Source organism: Pecten maximus, chromosome 4, assembly GCF_902652985.1.
Source record: "Pecten maximus chromosome 4, xPecMax1.1, whole genome shotgun sequence".
Classification (NCBI taxonomy): domain Eukaryota; kingdom Metazoa; phylum Mollusca; class Bivalvia; order Pectinida; family Pectinidae; genus Pecten; species Pecten maximus.
The window spans coordinates 51674345-51695666 of NC_047018.1; the positions used below are offsets into that span (position 1 = coordinate 51674345).

The 21322-nt window shown below is 35.7% G+C and overlaps 1 protein-coding gene across 4 annotated transcripts in view; it reads right to left on the reverse strand.

Annotated features, from left to right (window-relative positions):
- Positions 1-21322, reverse strand: part of LOC117326379 — a 54208-nt gene that overhangs the window by 24150 nt on the left and 8736 nt on the right. For all 4 annotated transcript variants that reach the window (XR_004532479.1, XM_033883113.1, XM_033883114.1 and 1 more), the window contains exons 2-3: positions 10142-10206; positions 3571-3618 (exon numbers count right to left, since the gene is read on the reverse strand). Coding sequence is in view for 3 of the 4 variants with exons in the window: in XM_033883113.1 (XP_033739004.1) it covers positions 3571-3618; positions 10142-10206 (113 nt within the window). In the remaining variant the exon portion in view is untranslated. The remainder of the gene's footprint in view (positions 1-3570; positions 3619-10141; positions 10207-21322) is intronic.

Consider the following 21322-nt stretch of genomic DNA (forward strand, 5'->3'; position numbering starts at 1 on the left):
TTTCGTAATTATTCACTTTCGTTATCGGTTTGTATTAGAAACTGTTAAAGTAAGAGGCTTAGAGAAGAAGAGGAAATGAGAGGAGAGGTCGTACGAGATGTTAAGGTCGTGAGAGGATGTGAGAAGGAGGGGTAATGAAAGGATGTGAGAGGATGTGAGAAGGAGAGGTAATGAGAGTAGAGGTCGTACGAGATGTTAAGGTGGTTAGAGTGTGAGAAGGAGGGTAATGAAAGGATGTGAGAGGATGTGAGAAGGAGAGGTAATGGGAGGATGTGAGAGGATGTGAGAAGGAGGGGTAATGGGAGGATGTGAGAAGGAGAGGTAATGGGAGGATGTGAGAGGATGTGAGAGGATGTGAGAAGGAGGGGTAATGAAAGGATGTGAGAGGATGTGAGAAGGAGGGGTAATGAAAGGATGTGAGAAGGAGAGGTAATGAGAGGATGTGAGAGGATGTGAGAAGGAGAGGTAATGAAAGGATGTGAGAGGATGTGAGAAGGAGAGGTAATGAAAGGATGTGAGAGGATGTGAGAAGGAGGGGTAATGGGAGGATGTGAGAATGAGAGGTAATGAGAGGAGAGGTCGTACGAGATGTTGAGGCCGTGAGGATGTGAGAAGGAGGGGTAATGAAAGGATGTGAGAGGATGTGAGAAGGAGGGGTAATGAAAGGATGTGAGAGGATGTGAGAAGGAGAGGATGAAGGTGTAGAGAGGAGGGCTGTTGGAGGATGTGGAGGAGAGGGGGGGGTAATGGAGAGGATTTGGGAGAAAGAGGTTGAGGGTAATGGGAGGATGTTGGAGGGAGATGAGAGGAGAGAGAAGGGTTACATGAGAGGAGGGATGTTAGGAGGAGAGGTAATGGGAGGAGTTAGGAGAGTAGGAGTAATGGGAGGAGTGGGTTAGGGATGTGAGAAGGAGAGGTAATGGAGAGGATGTGAGGAGAGGTAATGGGAGGATGTTAGGAGGAGCGGTAAATGAGGAGGATGTTAGAAAGGGCTGGAGGTGTAGATAGGAGGGTATGTTAGAAGAGGTGTTCGGAGGGGATGTGAGAAGGAGAGGTAATGGAGAGGTGTGAGGAGAGGAGGGTAATGGGAGGATGTAGAAGGAGGGTAATGGGGGGTGTGCGAAGCGAGTTGGTAATGGGGCGATGTGAAGGAGAGGTAATGGGAGGATGTTAGGGAAAGAGGAGGGTCAATGGGAGGTATGGATGTCGACGGAGAGGATAATGAGAGGAAGTGGGGTGTAGGAGAGGTAATGGTTGAGAGGAGTATGGGGGTGTGAGAAGGAGAGGTATGCGGGTATGAGGAGGGATGGGGAGGAGAGAGGTGGATGTGAGAGAGGAGAGGATGTTAGAAGGAGAGGTAAGGGAGGATGTGGAGAAGGAGAGGTAATGGGAGAGGATGTTGAGGAAGGTGGGTGAGGAGAGGTAATGGGAGGATGTGAGAGGAGAGGTAATGGGAGGATGTGAGGAGAGGTAATGGGAGGATGTTAGAAGGAGAGGTAATGAGAGGATGTTAGAAGGAGAGGTAATGAGAGGATGTTAGAAGGAGAGGGTAATGAGAGGATGTGAGAAGGAGAGGGTAATGAGAGGATGTAGGAAGGTAGATGGGAATGGAGGGAGGTAATGAGAGGAGGTATGGGAGGGTAATGGAGGATGTGAGAAGGAGAGGTAATGGGAGGATGTTAGAAGGAGAGGTAATGGAGGGTTGAGGGAGTGATGGAGGATGGAGAGGTAATGGGAGGATGTTAGAAGGAGAGGTAATGAGAGGATGTGAGGAGAGGTAATGAGAGGATGTTAGAGGAGAGGTAATGAGAGGATGTTAGAAGGAGAGGTAATGGGAGGATGTGAGGAGAGGTAATGGGAGGATGTGAGAGGAGAGGTAATGGGAGGATGTTAGAAGGAGAGGTAATGGGAGGATGTTAGAAGGAGAGGTATGGAGGATGTGAGGAGAGGTAATGGGAGGATGTTAGAAGGAGAGGTAATGGGAGGATGTTAGAAGGAGAGGTAATGAGAGGATGTTAGAAGGAGAGGTAATGGGAGGATGTTAGGAGAGGTAATGGGAGGATGTTAGAAGGAGAGGTAATGAGAGGATGTTAGAAGGAGAGGTAATGGGAGGATGTGAGGAGAGGTAATGGGAGGATGTGAGAAGGAGAGGTAATGAGAGGATGCTAGAAGGAGAGGTAATGAGAGGATGTTAGAAGGAGAGGTAATGGGAGGATGTGAGAAGGAGAGGTAATGGGAGGATGTTAGAAGGAGAGGTAATGGGAGGATGTTAGGAGAGGTAATGGGAGGATGTTAGAAGGAGAGGTAATGAGAGGATGTTAGAAGGAGAGGTAATGAGAGGATGTTAGAAGGAGAGGTAATGAGAGGATGTTAGAAGGAGAGGTAATGGGAGGATGTTAGAAGGAGAGGTAATGGGAGGATGTGAGAAGGAGAGGTAATGAGAGGATGTGAGAAGGAGAGGTAATGGGAGGATGTTAGAAGGAGAGGTAATGAGAGGATGTGAGAAGGAGAGGTAATGGGAGGATGTGAGAAGGAGAGGTAATGGGAGGATGTTAGAAGGAGAGGTAATGGGAGGATGTTAGAAGGAGAGGTAATGGGAGGATGTGAGAAGGAGAGGTAATGGGAGGATGTGAGAAGGAGAGGTAATGGGAGGATGAGAAGGAGAGGTAATGAGGTGATGTTAGAAGGAGAGGTAATGGGAGGATGTGAGAAGGAGGTAATGGGAGGATGTTAGAAGGAGAGGTAATGGGAGGATGTTAGAAGGAGAGGTAATGGGAGGATGTAGAGAGGATGTGGGTAATGAGGAGGATGTTGGAATGAGGATGTTAGAAGGAGAGGTAATGGGAGGATGTTAGAAGGAGAGGTAATGAGAGGATGTTAGAAGGAGAGGTAATGGGAGGATGTGAGAAGGAGAGGTAATGAGCGGATATGAGAGAAGCTGAGGTAGTACGAGATGTTGAGGAAGTGAGGATGTGAGAAGGAGAGGTAATGAGAGGAGAGGTAGATAGAGAGATTGGGGTCGCGATGATGTGAGAGGTTGTGAGAAGGAGAGGTAATGAGAGGGCGAGGTAGAGAGAGAGATTGGGGTCGTGAGGATGTGAGAAGATGAGGTAATGATAGGATGTGAGAGGGGGGCCTTAACACCACATGAACCTTATACAGTATAGTTATAAATGGTTCATATATAAACAAGTATTATAGTTAGTTTACTCCCTTCCGGCAGGAAACATAAAACCCAGGGGTAATGACTTTAACCATTGTTATTGTAATTTAAGTAAAGCACCTTAAAGACCCCTTCGTCTATATTGAGTATCTGATACTACAAATGTACCAAATCTGGATCTTAGGAAGATTTTAAAATTTCAGCCATATCAAAACTTTTTGACCCATCCCTTCCGGTCCATGGGTGCTAGGGAACATATAATTTACAATCTTGCAAAATTTCATAGAAATTTGTTAATGTCTTTTAGAGAAGAAGCAGAACATGTGAAAAAAATGCACTATGAACAAAAGACGACGGCAGACGCACAAATACTTTGTAGTCACGTGTGATGTGTCTCCCGTACTTACCATGGCGCTCGTGAATCTGGACCTGCAGATTACTCCATGTCTCTATGCCTAAATTATAAAAAATGTCCATTACTACAATATAACATGTATTACACCTGTCTAAGGTATTACAATATAACATTATTACACCTGTCTAAGGTATTACAATATAACATGTATTACACCTGTCTAAGGTATTACAATATAACATTATTACACCTGTCTAAGGTATTACAATATAACATGTATTACACCTGTCTAAGGTATTACAATATAACATTATTACACCTGTCTAAGGTATTACAATATAACATTATTACACCTGTCTAAGGTATTACAATATAACATTATTACACCAGTCTAAGGTATTACAATATAACATGTATTACACCTGTCAAGGTAATACAATATAACATTATTACACCTGTCTAAGGTACTACAATATAACATGTATTACACCTGTCTAAGGTATTACAATATAACATGTATTACACCTGTCTAAGGTATTACAATATAACATTATTACACCTGTCTAAGGTACTACAATATAACATGTATTACACCTGTCTAAGGTATTACAATATAACATTATTACACCTGTCTAAGGTACTACAATATAACATGTATTACACCTGTCTAAGGTATAACAATATAACATTATTACACCTGTCTAAGGTATTACAATATAACATTATTACACCTGTCTAAGGTATTACAATATAACATTATTACACCTGTCTAAGGTATTACAATATAACATTATCACACCTGTCTAAGGTATTACAATATAACATGTATTACACCTGTCCAAGGTATTACAATATAACATGTATTACACCTGTCCAAGGTATTACAATATAACATTATTACACCTGTCTAAGGTACTACAATATAACATTATTACAACTGTCTAAGGTATTACAATATAACATTATTACACCAGTCTAAGGTATTACAATATAACATTATTACACCAGTCTAAGGTATTACAATATAACATGTATTACACCTGTCTAAGGTATTACAATATAACATTATTACACCTGTCTAAGGTATTACAATATAACATTATTACACCTGTCTAAGGTATTACAATATAACATGTATTACACTTGTCTAAGGTACTACAATATAACATGTATTACACCTGTCTAAGGTATTACAATATAACATGTATTACACCTGTCTAAGGTATTACAATATAGCATAATTACACCTGTCTCAGGTATTACAATATAACATTATTACACCTGTCTAAGGTATTACAATATAACATTATTACACCTGTCTAAGGTATTACAATATAACATTATTACACCTGTCTAAGGTACTACAATATAACATTATTACACCTGTCTAAGGTATTACAATATAACATTATTACACCTGTCTAAGGTATTACAATATAACATGTATTACACCTGTCTAAGGTATTACAATATAACATGTATTACACCTGTCTAAGGTATTACAATATAACATGTATTACACCTGTCTAAGGTATTACAATATAACATTATTACACCTGTCTAAGGTATTACAATATAACATGTATTACACCTGTCTAAGGTATTACAATATAACATGTATTACACCTGTCTAAGGTATTACAATATAACATTATTACACCTGTCTAAGGTATTACAATATAACATGTATTACACCTGTCTGAGGTACTACAATATAACATTATTACACCTGTCTAAGGTATAACAATATGGCATTATTGTACCTGTCTAAGGTATTACAATATAACATTATTACACCTGTCTAAGGTATTACAATATAACATTATTACACCTGTCTAAGGTATTACAATATAACATGTATTACACCTGTCTCAGGTATAACAATATAGCATTATTGTACTTGTCTAAGGTATTACAATATAACATTATTACACCTGTCCAAGGTATTACAATATAACATGTATTACACCTGTCCAAGGTATTACAATATAACATTATTACACCTGTCTAAGGTACTACAATATAACATTATTACAACTGTCTAAGGTATTACAATATAACATTATTACACCAGTCTAAGGTATTACAATATAACATTATTACACCTATCTAAGGTATTACAATATAACATTATCACACCTGTCTAAGGTATTACAATATAACATGTATTACACCTGTCCAAGGTATTACAATATAACATGTATTACACCTGTCCAAGGTATTACAATATAACATTATTACACCTGTCTAAGGTACTACAATATAACATTATTACAACTGTCTAAGGTATTACAATATAACATTATTACACCAGTCTAAGGTATTACAATATAACATTATTACACCTATCTAAGGTATTACAATATAACATTATTACACCTGTCTAAGGTATTACAATATAACATTATTACACCTGTCTAAGGTATAACAATATAACATTATTACACCTGTCTAAGGTATAACAATATAACATGTATTACACCTGTCTAAGGTATTACAATATAACATTATTACACCTGTCTAAGGTATAACAATATAACATTATTACACCTGTCTAAGGTATAACAATATAACATTATTACACCTGTCTAAGGTATAACAATATAACATTATTACACCTGTCTTAGGTATTACAATATAACATTATTACACCTGTCTAAGGTATTACAATATAAAATGTATTACACCTGTCTAAGGTATTACAATATAACATGTATTACACCTGTCTAAGGTATTACAATATAACATTATTACACCTGTCTAATGTACTACAATATAACATGTACTACACCTGTCTAAGGTATTACAATATAACATTATTACACCTGTCTAAGGTATTACAATATAACATTATTACACCTGTCTAAGGTACTACAATATAACATGTATTACACCTGTCTAAGGTATTACAATATAACATGTATTACACCTGTCTAAGGTATTACAATATAACATTATTACACCTGTCTAAGGTACTACAATATAACATTATTACACCAGTCTAAGGTATTACAATATAACATGTATTACACCTGTCTAAGGTATTACAATATAACATTATTACACCTGTCTAAGGTATTACAATATAACATTATTACACCTGTCTAAGGTATTACAATATAACATGTATTACACTTGTCTAAGGTACTACAATATAACATGTATTACACCTGTCTAAGGTATTACAATATAACATGTATTACACCTGTCTAAGGTATTACAATATAGCATAATTACACCTGTCTCAGGTATTACAATATAACATTATTACACCTGTCTAAGGTATTACAATATAACATTATTACACCTGTCTAAGGTATTACAATATAACATTATTACACCTGTCTAAGGTATTACAATATAACATTATTACACCTGTCTAAGGTATTACAATATAACATTATTACACCTGTCTAAGGTATTACAATATAACATGTATTACACCTGTCTAAGGTATTACAATATAACATGTATTACACCTGTCTAAGGTATTACAATATAACATGTATTACACCTGTCTAAGGTATTACAATATAACATTATTACACCTGTCTAAGGTATTACAATATAACATGTATTACACCTGTCTAAGGTATTACAATATAACATGTATTACACCTGTCTAAGGTATTACAATATAACATTATTACACCTGTCTAAGGTATTACAATATAACATGTATTACACCTGTCTGAGGTACTACAATATAACATTATTACACCTGTCTAAGGTATAACAATATGGCATTATTGTACCTGTCTAAGGTATTACAATATAACATTATTACACCTGTCTTAGGTATTACAATATAACATTATTACACCTGTCTAAGGTATTACAATATAACATGTATTACACCTGTCTCAGGTATAACAATATAGCATTATTGTACTTGTCTAAGGTATTACAATATAACATTATTACACCTGTCTAAGGTATTACAATATAACATTATCACACCTGTCTAAGGTATTACAATATAACATGTATTACACCTGTCCAAGGTATTACAATATAACATGTATTACACCTGTCCAAGGTATTACAATATAACATTATTACACCTGTCTAAGGTACTACAATATAACATTATTACAACTGTCTAAGGTATTACAATATAACATTATTACACCAGTCTAAGGTATTACAATATAACATTATTACACCTATCTAAGGTATTACAATATAACATTATTACACCTGTCTAAGGTATTACAATATAACATTATTACACCTGTCTAAGGTATAACAATATAACATTATTACACCTGTCTAAGGTATAACAATATAACATGTATTACACCTGTCAAAGGTATTACAATATAACATTATTACACCTGTCTAAGGTATAACAATATAACATTATTACACCTGTCTAAGGTATAACAATATAACATTATTACACCTGTCTAAGGTATAACAATATAACATTATTACACCTGTCTTAGGTATTACAATATAACATTATTACACCTGTCTAAGGTATTACAATATAACATGTATTACACCTGTCTAAAGTATTACAATATAACATTATTACACCTGTCTAAGGTATAACAATATAACATGTATTACACCTGTCTAAGGTATTACAATATAACATGTATTACACCTGTCTAAGTTATTACAATATAACATTATTACACCTGTCTAAGGTATTACAATATAAAATGTATTACACCTGTCTGAGGTACTACAATATAACATTATTACACCTGTCTAAGGTATAACAATATGGCATTATTGTACCTGTCTAAGGTATTACAATATAACATTATTACACCTGTCTAAGGTATTACAATATAACATTATTACACCTGTCTAAGGTATTACAATATAACATGTATTACACCTGTCTCAGGTATAACAATATAGCATTATTGTACTTGTCTAAGGTATTACAATATAACATTATTACACCTGTCTAAGGTATTACAATATAACATTATCACACCTGTCTAAGGTATTACAATATAACATGTATTACACCTGTCCAAGGTATTACAATATAACATGTATTACACCTGTCCAAGGTATCACAATATAACATTATTACACCTGTCTAAGGTACTACAATATAACATTATTACAACTGTCTAAGGTATTACAATATAACATTATTACACCAGTCTAAGGTATTACAATATAACATTATTACACCTATCTAAGGTATTACAATATAACATTATTACACCTGTCTAAGGTATTACAATATAACATTATTACACCTGTCTAAGGTATAACAATATAACATTATTACACCTGTCTAAGGTATAACAATATAACATGTATTACACCTGTCAAAGGTATTACAATATAACATTATTACACCTGTCTAAGGTATAACAATATAACATTATTACACCTGTCTAAGGTATAACAATATAACATTATTACACCTGTCTAAGGTATAACAATATAACATTATTACACCTGTCTTAGGTATTACAATATAACATTATTACACCTGTCTAAGGTATTACAATATAACATGTATTACACCTGTCTAAAGTATTACAATATAACATTATTACACCTGTCTAAGGTATAACAATATAACATGTATTACACCTGTCTAAGGTATTACAATATAACATGTATTACACCTGTCTAAGGTATTACAATATAACATTATTACACCTGTCTAAGGTATTACAATATAAAATGTATTACACCTGTCTAAGGTATTACAATATAACATGTATTACACCTGTCTAAGGTATTACAATATAACATTATTACACCTGTCTAATGTACTACAATATAACATGTACTACACCTGTCTAAGGTATTACAATATAACATTATTACACCTGTCTAAGGTATTACAATATAACATTATTACACCTGTCTAAGGTATTACAATAGAACATGTATTACACCTGTCTAAGGTATTACAATATAACATTATTACACCTGTCTAAGGTATTACAATATAACATTATTACACCTGTCTAAGGTACTACAATATAACATGTATTACACCTGTCTAAGGTATTACAATATAGCATTATTACACCTGTCTAAGGTATTACAATATAACATTATTACACCTGTCTAAGGTATTACAATATAACATTATTACACCTGTCTAAGGTATTACAATATAACATTATCACACCTGTCTAAGGTATTACAATATAACATGTATTACACCTGTCTAAGGTATTACAATATAACATGTATTACACCTGTCTAAGGTATTACAATATAACATGTATTACACCTGTCTAAGGTATTACAATATAACATTATTACACCTGTCTAAGGTATTACAATATAACATTATTACACCTGTCTAAGGTACTACAATATAACATTATTACACCTGTCTAAGGTATTACAATATAACATTATTACACCTGTCTAAGGTATTACAATATAACATGTATTACACCTGTCTAAGGTATTACAATATAACATGTATTACACCTGTCTAAGGTATTACAATATAACATGTATTACACCTGTCTAAGGTATTACAATATAACATGTATTACACCTGTACTACAATATAACATTATTACACCTGTCTAAAAGATAAGTCTAACCTAGAGATTGCTCAGAGTAGATATTTGCTCACGAATATTAGATGTTTTACAGTAACTGAATCAATACGTTACCTAGGGACTGGCTAGTGACGTCATCTGCTTCCCAGCCACATAGCTTTTGAGGCTTTAGCTTTTTCCTATTGAAGAAAAAACATAATAATATAATTACTTCTAACAATGTGATATAATATTACACAATAGAGGTAAATCATGAAATTATGATAAGACAATCGAAGCATAATATTATTATCTATTTGTCTGACAATAGACAGGTATATATATTATCTAATTATCTGACAATAGACAGGTATGTATATTATCTATTTGTCTGACAATAGACAGGTATGTATATTATCTAATTATCTGGCAATATACAGGTATATATATTATCTAATTATCAGATAATATACAGGTATGTATATTATCTAATTATCTGACAATATACAGGTATGTATATATATCTAATTATCTGACAATATACAGGTGTGTATATTATCTAATTGTCTGACAATATACAGTTGTGTATATTATCTAATTATCTGACAATAAACAGGTGTGTATATTATCTAATTATCTGACAATAAACAGGTGTGTATATCATCTAATTATCTGTCAATATACAGTTGTGTATATTATCTAATTATCTGACACTATTCAATTCAATTCAATAAAATATTAGATATGATAAAAAGAATCGAATTGTCATTTGAGTAAAGTTTACTTGGATTTCTAAAGTTTTAAAATCCGAAATGCTTGATGAATTGAAGACAGGGCGAAATTGCTTTCAATAAAAATAAAAAAAGACTTTGAACCTGAAAAGAAACATACCAACTGACGGATTTTATTAAAGTTATAGACTGCAACTATCAAAATTAAGCAATACATATTACTACACATAAGGAAGGGAAAGGGTATCGGTGACATTTTTTTCTTTCTTCACTGGGTATCGTCATCTCCACCGATCGAGATACTGACTTATAATGTCACCCTGGTTAGATCAGGGTCCGAGATAGGTTTCTATTTACGTTCGAAACAAAACTATTTCACGGTTGACGTTTTATCATTTAGATGTAGTGAATATTGTATTGAGGACGAATCATACAAAATCACATTAAAGTCAATCTAGAGGGGACGTTGAAGAAGTCTGTATGTCATCGCTGGTTTACTTACCATATATTGACACGGTCTAATGACACGTGCAATACACATACATATGTAATACATGATGATTATATAATGTTGACAAATATTGACCAAACTTTTCACCAAAAATGATAACTCGCTTAATTCGAACACTCGGATAACTCGAAGTTTTCTCGTGGTCCCGTCGACTTCGGGTTAACGAAGTTCCACTGTACTTATATAGTAATGTAATTAAATTTATATATAGTAACGTAATCAAATCTATACACCACATAAACCCCGAGGAACTGTGGGTATTAAGTAAGTCACTCATCGAGAATCCGTATACGTTAATCTTAAGTCGTTACCCTACTATGGTATATAACCTTTTTGATCTAAATATCTACAATCGTTATTGATAAACCGTACTGTAAGTGCAATTACACCAGAAAGGCCAATCGGAACCCCTCGTCATTTTCTCCGAAACTAGACGTTCGCAGACGGAGGCGAGGTGTTCCGATTGCAGAAAGGCGAGAGATATTCGGCCCAGAAGAAACTGGTCTTGGAGTGGTTTTATTGGTGTATGGTGTCGATAATGGACCAGAGTTGGATTAACTCCTACACAGGTGGAGATATGACCAGCCTGTCCATAAATCCTCTATAAGTAAAGATATGAGCTTGATGTCCATATATAACTGTGGGCGACACGGGTCGGTATACCGACATTAGATCGAGTTCATACAGACAAATGGCTGAATAAATTACCTCTATACCAAATCACACACGTGTTCGCTAGATTCGCCTACTTTTATAAAATCACGTGTATGTTAGATATATAGGATCCCCGTTGTCACCATCAAACTTTGGTTTGTGACTTTCGAGGTGACCCCCGGTGTCACAATCAAATTTTGGTTTGGTGACTTTCGTGGTGATCCCCGTTGTCACCGTCAAACTTTGGTTTGGTGACTTTTGCGGTGATCCCCGGTTTCAACATAACACTCTGATTTGATTTCATTCCGATGACAGCAGACTAAATGTCCCTGTCTATAAGTACGTTATGACAATATGCTTTATCTGTGACCGAAATATCGATACGATTGTGAATTGTTTTTGGCCGACAAAACAAGTGGCTCTCAGCAGATGTATTGGTTAGTTTACATAGTATAAAGTTATTTAAACTGTGATCTCTATAGACAGTCTCATCGCTGTCCCGTTCAGATGTATTTTATACCACTAGTTAACAGCCTGAAAGCATGAATAATCAGTCATTCCTAACTGGTTTGTCAATTTTACCTAACAAGAGAGGTAGTTTAAAATGTATACAAGGTATAAGGCACTGTCCTTCGTTAAAATTCTGTCGACGAGTCTTAGCTTATTTCGTATGTAAATATGTAGACACTAATAGACAATAAAACTGTATACGTTAAAACACGATCTTCTCAAACTGAGGCTGATTTACTGTGTTAACGCATGGCGATTGGATAAAGACATTATCTACACTTAATTATAGATATGTCTGTCAAACTTACACCGAGATTACCAAGGAAACATAATAATTATACCAAACAGACGAAATGCTCATCTAATATAGCTCTGTATACTGTATGAACTCAACATTTACTCATAACTCCTTTTAATTAAATTCATGTATGGATATCGATTACATTGGATTTCAATCGGCTACAATGATATACCCCTTTATATCAAACTCCCTTTTGTTTATTTGACGTTTTATCACGTACTCGAGATAATTTACTGCCCCCAAAGACATCGAAGTATTTAATCCTCCTGATAGGGTATCTATGAAACAGGGCTTTGTAGGCAAACGTTATTATAAGGTAGGTATATCAGATCAGTATAATAGTTACATAGAATATAAAATAACATGTATGTATATATATATGTATAATCATATGCCTATTATATCATATACCTATTATATCATATACCTATTATATCATATACCTATTATATCATATACCTATAATATATACCTATTATATTATATACCTATAATATCATATACCTATTATATCATATACCTATTATATCATATAACAATTATATCATATACTTATTATATCATATAACTATTATATCATATACATATTATATCATATACCTATTATATCATATACCTATTATATCATATAACAATTACTATTATATCATATACTTGTTATATCATATAACTATTATATCATATACATATTATATCATATACTATACCTATTATATTATGTACCTGTTATATCATTATAGTATACACCAGATATTATATTCTAAAATAATTCTAATATACGTCACATTTAAATAATATATATAGCTCAAAATAAGTTTCTCTAAAATATTACCCCATATCAGTAGAGTTACATCAGGAGATCTGTTTGTTAATAAAACATCCTGAATTGTCTTGAAATGGTTTTCATTGACATGTCTCCTTGTTAGATGGATGTCTTGCTCTGATCACCTAACCGATTACAAAAAAAGATTCCGAAATGATATCGAAATCATCATTCAAACTTAAAACTGATTTAATGAGGGAACAGTACGAACAAACATATTGATTTGTATGATAAAACCAGGTGTTCCAGGGGAGGAAGCGTTCTCTGCTTAAAGTCAACCAGGTAAAGTCAACCAGGTAAAGTCAACCAGGTAAAGTCAACCAGGTAAAGTCAACCGGGTAAAGTGACAAGCAAGAGTTGGAGTGGCGACAACTCTGGTCATATCAACAAACATCAAACACGTCTGATTTCATATCACATCAGGAAATGAAATAATTCCAATGATATCAGTTCTTTTTCTTTTCCAATTAGTGGTTATCTGTCGATGGAAATCAAGCAATGATTCTATATTACTATTTCTTTACTTTTATGTCCTCACGTTCACGTTTGTAAGCCAACCGACACATAAACCTAAGGTGTGTGTAAAGACCAGATCTAGGATTAACATGAAGAATCTCAACAAAGACACGGATAATACCGGACCGGGTATAGATAGGGCTCGTCAACACACGGGATATATAGACACGTGAAGATTTTCTAGAGGAATGTAAATTGAGGCATTGTAAACAGCTGATCAGAGAGACAATCTTGGTATACATTATCATCGATATCGGGAGGTAAAAGAAAGCCTTCAAACAAAATCAATACATCGGTAAGTCTTGTGACAATATTACACCAGGACAGGTAGCTTACACGGTGTAAGATACCCGAGGTAGTATTGGACTTTTAGTCACAATATATTATTGTATACAAACATCGGCGTTCTGTAAGGATCATAATATTGTTATTTGGTTTTATAGACCAACGGAATAATTTACAATGTTTCTTTAAAATGCAAACAACTTAAGAGCAAAATGTAAATATTTCACATACAGGTACAGAAGTGTTGGGGGAAAAGGGGTCAAAGACAGGTCCTCTAAGGGGTAGATCATTGCCACACACTTGATTGCCCCACACACTTATTGCCCCACACACTTATTGCCACACACTTGATTGCCCCACACACTTGATTACCACCCACTTGATTGCCCCACACACTTGATTGCCCCACACACTTGATTGCCCCACACACTTGATTGCAGCATACTTATTGCCACATACTTGAATGCCACACACTTGAATGCCACACACTTGATTACCACACACTTATTGCCCCACACTTGATTGCCCCACACACTTGATTGCAGCACACTTATTGCCCCACACTTGATTGCCCCACACACTTGATTGCAGCATACTTATTGCCACACACTTGAATGCCACACACTTGATTACCACACACTTATTGCCACACACTTGATTGCAGCATACTTATTGCCACATACTTGATTGCCACACACTTGATTACCACACACTTGATTACCACACACTTGATTGCCCCACACTTGATTGCCCCACACACTTGATTGCAGCACACTTATTGCCACACACTTGATTACCACACACTTGATTGCCACACACTTGATTGCAGCATACTTATTGCCACACACTTGAATGCCACACACTTGATTGCCACACACTTATTGCCACACACTTGATTGCCCCACACTTAATTGCCCCACACTTATTGCCACACACTTGATTGCAGCATACTTATTGCCACATACTTGAATGCCACACACTTGATTGCAGCATACTTATTGCCACATACTTGAATGCCACACACTTGAATGCCACACACTTGAATGCCACACACTTGATTGCCACACACTTGATTACCACACACTTATTGCCACACACTTTATTGCCACACACTTGATTGCCCCACACACTTGATTGCAGCATACTTATTGCCACACACTTGAATGCCACACACTTATTGCCACACACTTGATTACCACACACTTGCTTGTCACACACTTATTGCCACACACTTGATTGCCACACACTTGAATGCCACAAACCTGGCCCCTTCTCTCTGAAAACTCGACATATATTTTTCACGTGTGTAGATCACGTGACTTTAAACACCTGGGATTTATTAGCCATCCGTCACTGTCCTGCTTACATTGTAATATATCTAACATTACAGATACTGGGATATAGTACCCTAACGATAGCTGGTAAGGTCTCCCATTATATCGTCCCAGACATTGTATATGTGCCCTGATCGTATAAACCGTCGATCACATCCCAGGCAGGGCTTACGTCTAATTGGTATTAAGTAAATGCTAATCGATTCCATTTAAACCAACCGATCAGAGACAACTCTGGTCATATCAACAAACATCAAACATGTCTGATTTCATATCACATCAGGAAATGAAATAATTCCAATGATATCAGTTCTTTTTCTTTTCCAACTAGTGGTTATCTGTCGATGGAAATCAAGCAATGATTCTATATTACTATTTCTTTTTTCGTTGTAAGCCAACCGACACATAAACCTAAGGTGTGTGTAAAGACCAGATCTAGGATTAACATGAAGAATCTCAACAAAGACACGGATAATACCGGACCGGGTATAGATAGGGCTCGTCAACACACGGGATATGTAGACACGTGAAGATTTTCTAGAGGAATGTAAATTGAGGCATTGTAAACAGCTGATCAGAGAGACAATCTTGGTATACATTATCATCGATATCGGGAGGTAAAAGAAAGCCTTCAAACAAAATCAATACATCGGTAAGTCTTGTGACAATATTACACCAGGACAGGTAGCTTACACGGTGTTAGATACCCGAGGTAGTATTGGACTTTCAGTCACCATATATTATTGTATACAAACATCGGCGTTCTGTAAGGATCATAATATTGTTATTTGGTTTTATAGACCAACGGAATAATTTACAATGTTTCTTTAAAATGCAAACAACTTAAGAGCAAAATGTAAATATTTCACATACAGGTACAGGAGTGTTGGGGGAAAAGGGGTCAAAGACAGGTCCTCTAAGGGGTAGATCATTGCCACACACTTGATTGCCCCACACACTTGATTGCCCCACACACTTATTGCCACCCACTTGATTGCCCCACACACTTGATTACCACCCACTTGATTGCCCCACACACTTGATTGCCCCACACACTTGATTGCCCCACACACTTGATTGCAGCATACTTATTGCCACATACTTGAATGCCACACACTTGAATGCCACACACTTGATTACCACACACTTATTGCCCCACACTTGATTGCCCCACACACTTGATTGCAGCACACTTATTGCCCCACACTTGATTGCCCCACACACTTGATTGCAGCATACTTATTGCCACACACTTGAATGCCACACACTTGATTACCACACACTTATTGCCACACACTTGATTGCAGCATACTTATTGCCACATACTTGATTGCCACACACTTGATTACCACACACTTGATTACCACACACTTATTGCCACACACTTGATTGCCCCACACTTGATTGCCCCACACACTTGATTGCAGCACACTTATTGCCACACACTTGATTACCACACACTTGATTGCAGCATACTTATTGCCACACACTTGAATGCCACACACTTGATTGCCACACACTTATTGCCACACACTTGATTGCCCAACACTTAATTGCCCCACACTTATTGCCACACACTTGATTGCAGCATACTTATTGCCACATACTTGAATGCCACACACTTGATTGCAGCATACTTATTGCCACATACTTGAATGCCACACACTTGAATGCCACACACTTGAATGCCACACACTTGATTGCCACACACTTGATTACCACACACTTATTGCCACACACTTGATTGCCCCACACTTGATTGCCCCACACACTTGATTGCAGCATACTTATTGCCACACACTTGAATGCCACACACTTATTGCCACACACTTGATTACCACACACTTGCTTGTCACACACTTATTGCCACACACTTGATTGCCACACACTTGAATGCCACAAACCTGGCCCCTTCTCTCTGAAAACTCGACATATATTTTTCACGTGTGTAGATCACGTGACTTTAAACACCTGGGATTTATTAGCCATCCGTCACTGTCCTGCTTACATTGTAATATATCTAACATTACAGATACTGGGATATAGTACCCTAACGATAGCTGGTAAGGTCTCCCATTATATCGTCCCAGACATTGTATATGTGCCCTGATCGTATAAACCGTCGATCACATCCCAGGCAGGGCTTACGTCTAATTGGTATTAAGTAAATGCTAATCGATTCCATTTAAACCAACCGATCAGAGATCAAGTTAATCTCGTTACGTCACCTAGCGATCGGCCCGTAGGGGAAATCAATGTGGTGTTCCATTTAAATGTTGTACAATGTACAGGTCGGTCACATCTTCCGGGACATTATGACCGCGTTCAACGGATATTTGGTATATAATCTATAAATATCATTTCTGAAGGGTAAATATAGAATTTAGTTCAGATTTAGATCAGGAAAATAATTGTAATAACTTATATAAATCCGTTTCCTGAAGGGTTACTTCACCTCTATCAGGACAAATAATTTGTCTATGATTAAAATACTTACTCCGGTAATATGATATTTGTAGTGTGAATTCTATGTATACCCAGTCACCATGGAAACGAATCTCAAGCTGAATAAATCAAATAAAAGATACCATACGTTGCTTTCTGCCGAAATATTCGAGGTGAACGAAACTTTTATACCACACGTTTACACTGCTCGCTATATACAGTGAAACCTAACTTACAATGTAGATGAAGCTTTGTGAGGGTGGGTCAACCACAGGTGCCTGACTCGTTTTATAAAATAATAACATATAAGAGTACATATAAATGAGAAAGGTTCTGAACTCCCCCAGGCTTGAAATCTGATGTATTTATTTCTAAGTACCGTAGCTTCGGTTGTATTGGGTGGATTTTTTCGAAGTAGGCCTTAAATTGAAGAGAAATGGCCAATCTTTAAAATAAGCTATAACATGTTGTCGATTTCTCGATATTAGTTTACGAAATCGGGCGTGAAACTTCAAAATTCTCTCGATTTTGTTTACTCGGACAAGTTGACGTATCGGGGTCACCACACTTTGACTCTATTGGACATAGCTTTAAATACGATACGATACGTCGACTTGTCTATAGTGATTGGAAATGTTAGGACATCGTAGCATACCCATGTTAAGGAGTTAGGTAAACATTTCTCTAAAAGCCGTGATTTGCCCTCGTGTCTTGTTACAACCTTGTTTCACATAATACTAAGAATGCACGTGCGTCAAACACATATGTAGATCATCAGGTTTGTATTTATCGATAGTAAAGGTCGCATAACTTTTATTTCAGTCTGAAAGGCATCTCATCATTTTGGATTTAAATCATTCTGGATTGAAGTCATTCTGGATTTAAATCATTACAACACCTAAATCATTATGTAATCTAAATCATTCTGGACTTAAACCATTCCGAATTTAAATCATTCCGGATCTAAATCATTCCGGATTTAAATCATTCGGATCTAAATCATTCTGGACTTAAATCATTCCGGATTTAAATCATTCCGGATTTAAATCATTCTGGATTTAATCATTCGGATCTAAATCATTCCGGATCTAAATCAAATCTATACCTACCTATCAACATGTTTTTTATTCTCATTTTTTTTTTTAAATCGAACAGCACCAGATTAGCAGCAATTCGACAGGACTACGTACATCTCATTGTAGTATAATGGTTGTCGATAAAACAATGGTGTCACTCGGACGGTCACTAGGGACCTATCGGGTTTACAACCTACACATGGCTATCTGGTAGTTGGCAAGTCGACACCTCAGTTAGCCTGGGAGCCTGCCAAGATGGTATCGTCTGTCATGGTATAATTACGAGTGACGACTTGACAAATTTAATGTAATTATGATCAATCTGTCATATATGTATCTCATAATGGGGAACCATTAACCATTAACTAGTGTGTGTATGGTTTATAACCATTAACTGGCGTGTGTATGGTTTATAACCATTAACTGGTGTGTATGGTTTATAACCATTAACTGTTGTGTGTATGGTTTATAACCATTAACTGGTGTGTGTATGGTTTATAACCGTTAACTGGTGTGTGTATGGTTTATAACCATTAACTGATGTGTATGGTTTATAACCATTAACTGGTGTGTGTATGGTTTATAACCATTAACTGGTGTGTATGGTTTATAACCATTAACTAGTGTATGTATGGTTTATAACCATTAACTGGTGTGTGTGGTTTATAACCATTAACTGGTGTGTATGGTTTATAACCATTTACTGGTGTGTGTGGTTTATAACCATTAACTGGTGTGTGTATGGTTTATAACCGTTAACTGGTGTGTGTATGGTTTATAACCATTAACTGGTGTGTGTGGTTAATAACCATTAACTGTTGTGTGTATGGTATATCACCATTAACTGTTGTGTGTATTGTTTATAACCATTAACTGGCGTGTGTATGGTTTATAACCATTAACTGGTGTGTATGGTTTATAACCATTAACTGTTGTGTGTGGTTTATAACCATTAACTGGTGTGTGTATGGTTTATAACCATTAACTGGTGTGTGTGGTTTATAACCATTAACTGGTGTGTATGGTTTATAACCATTAACTGGTGTGTATGGTTTATAACCATTAACTGGTGTGTATGGTTTATAACCATTAACTGGTGTGTGTATGGTATATAACCATTAACTGGTGTGTATGGTTTTTAACCATTAACTGGTGTGTATGGTTTATAACCATTAACTGGTGTGTGTATGGTTTATAACCATTAACTGGTGTGTATGGTTTATAATCATTTACTGGTGTGTGTATGGTTTATAACCGTTAACTGGTGTGTGTGTGGTTTATAACCGTTAACTGGTGTGTATGGTTTATAACCGTTAACTGGTGTGTATGGTTTATAACCATTAACTGGTGTGTATGGTTTATAACCGTTAACTGGTATGTGTATGGTTTATAACCGTTAACTGGTGTGTGTGGTTAGTAACCATTAACTGGTGTGTGTATGGTTTATAACCGTTAACTGGTGTGTATGGTTTTTAACCATTAATTGGTGTGTGTATGGTTTATAACCATTAACTGGTGTGTGTATGGTTTATAACCATTAACTGGTGTGTATGGTTTTTAACCATTAACTGTTGTGTGTATGGTTTATAACCATTAACTGGTGTATGTATGGTTTATAACCATTAACTGGTGTATGTATGGTTTATAACCGTTAACTGGTGTGTATGGTTTATAACCATTAACTGTTGTGTATGGTTTATAACCATTAACTGGTGTATGTATGGTTTATAACCGTTAACTGGTGTGTATGGTTTATAACCATTAACTGTTGTGTGTGGTTTATAACCATTAACTGGTGTGTGTATGGTTTATAACCATTAACTGTTGTGTGTGGTTTATAACCATTAACTGGTGTGTGTATGGTTTATAACCATTAACTGGTGTGTGTATGGTTTATAACCGTTAACTGGTGTGTCTGGTTTATAACCATTAACTGGTGTGTGTATGGTTTATAACCGTTAACTGGTGTGTGTATGGTTTATAACCATTAACTGTTGTGTGTGGTTTATAACCATTAACTGGTGTGTGTATGGTTTATAACCATTAACTGGTGTATGTATGGTTTATAACCATTAACTGTTGTGTGTATGGTTTATAACCGTTAACTAGTGTGTGTATGGTTTATAACCA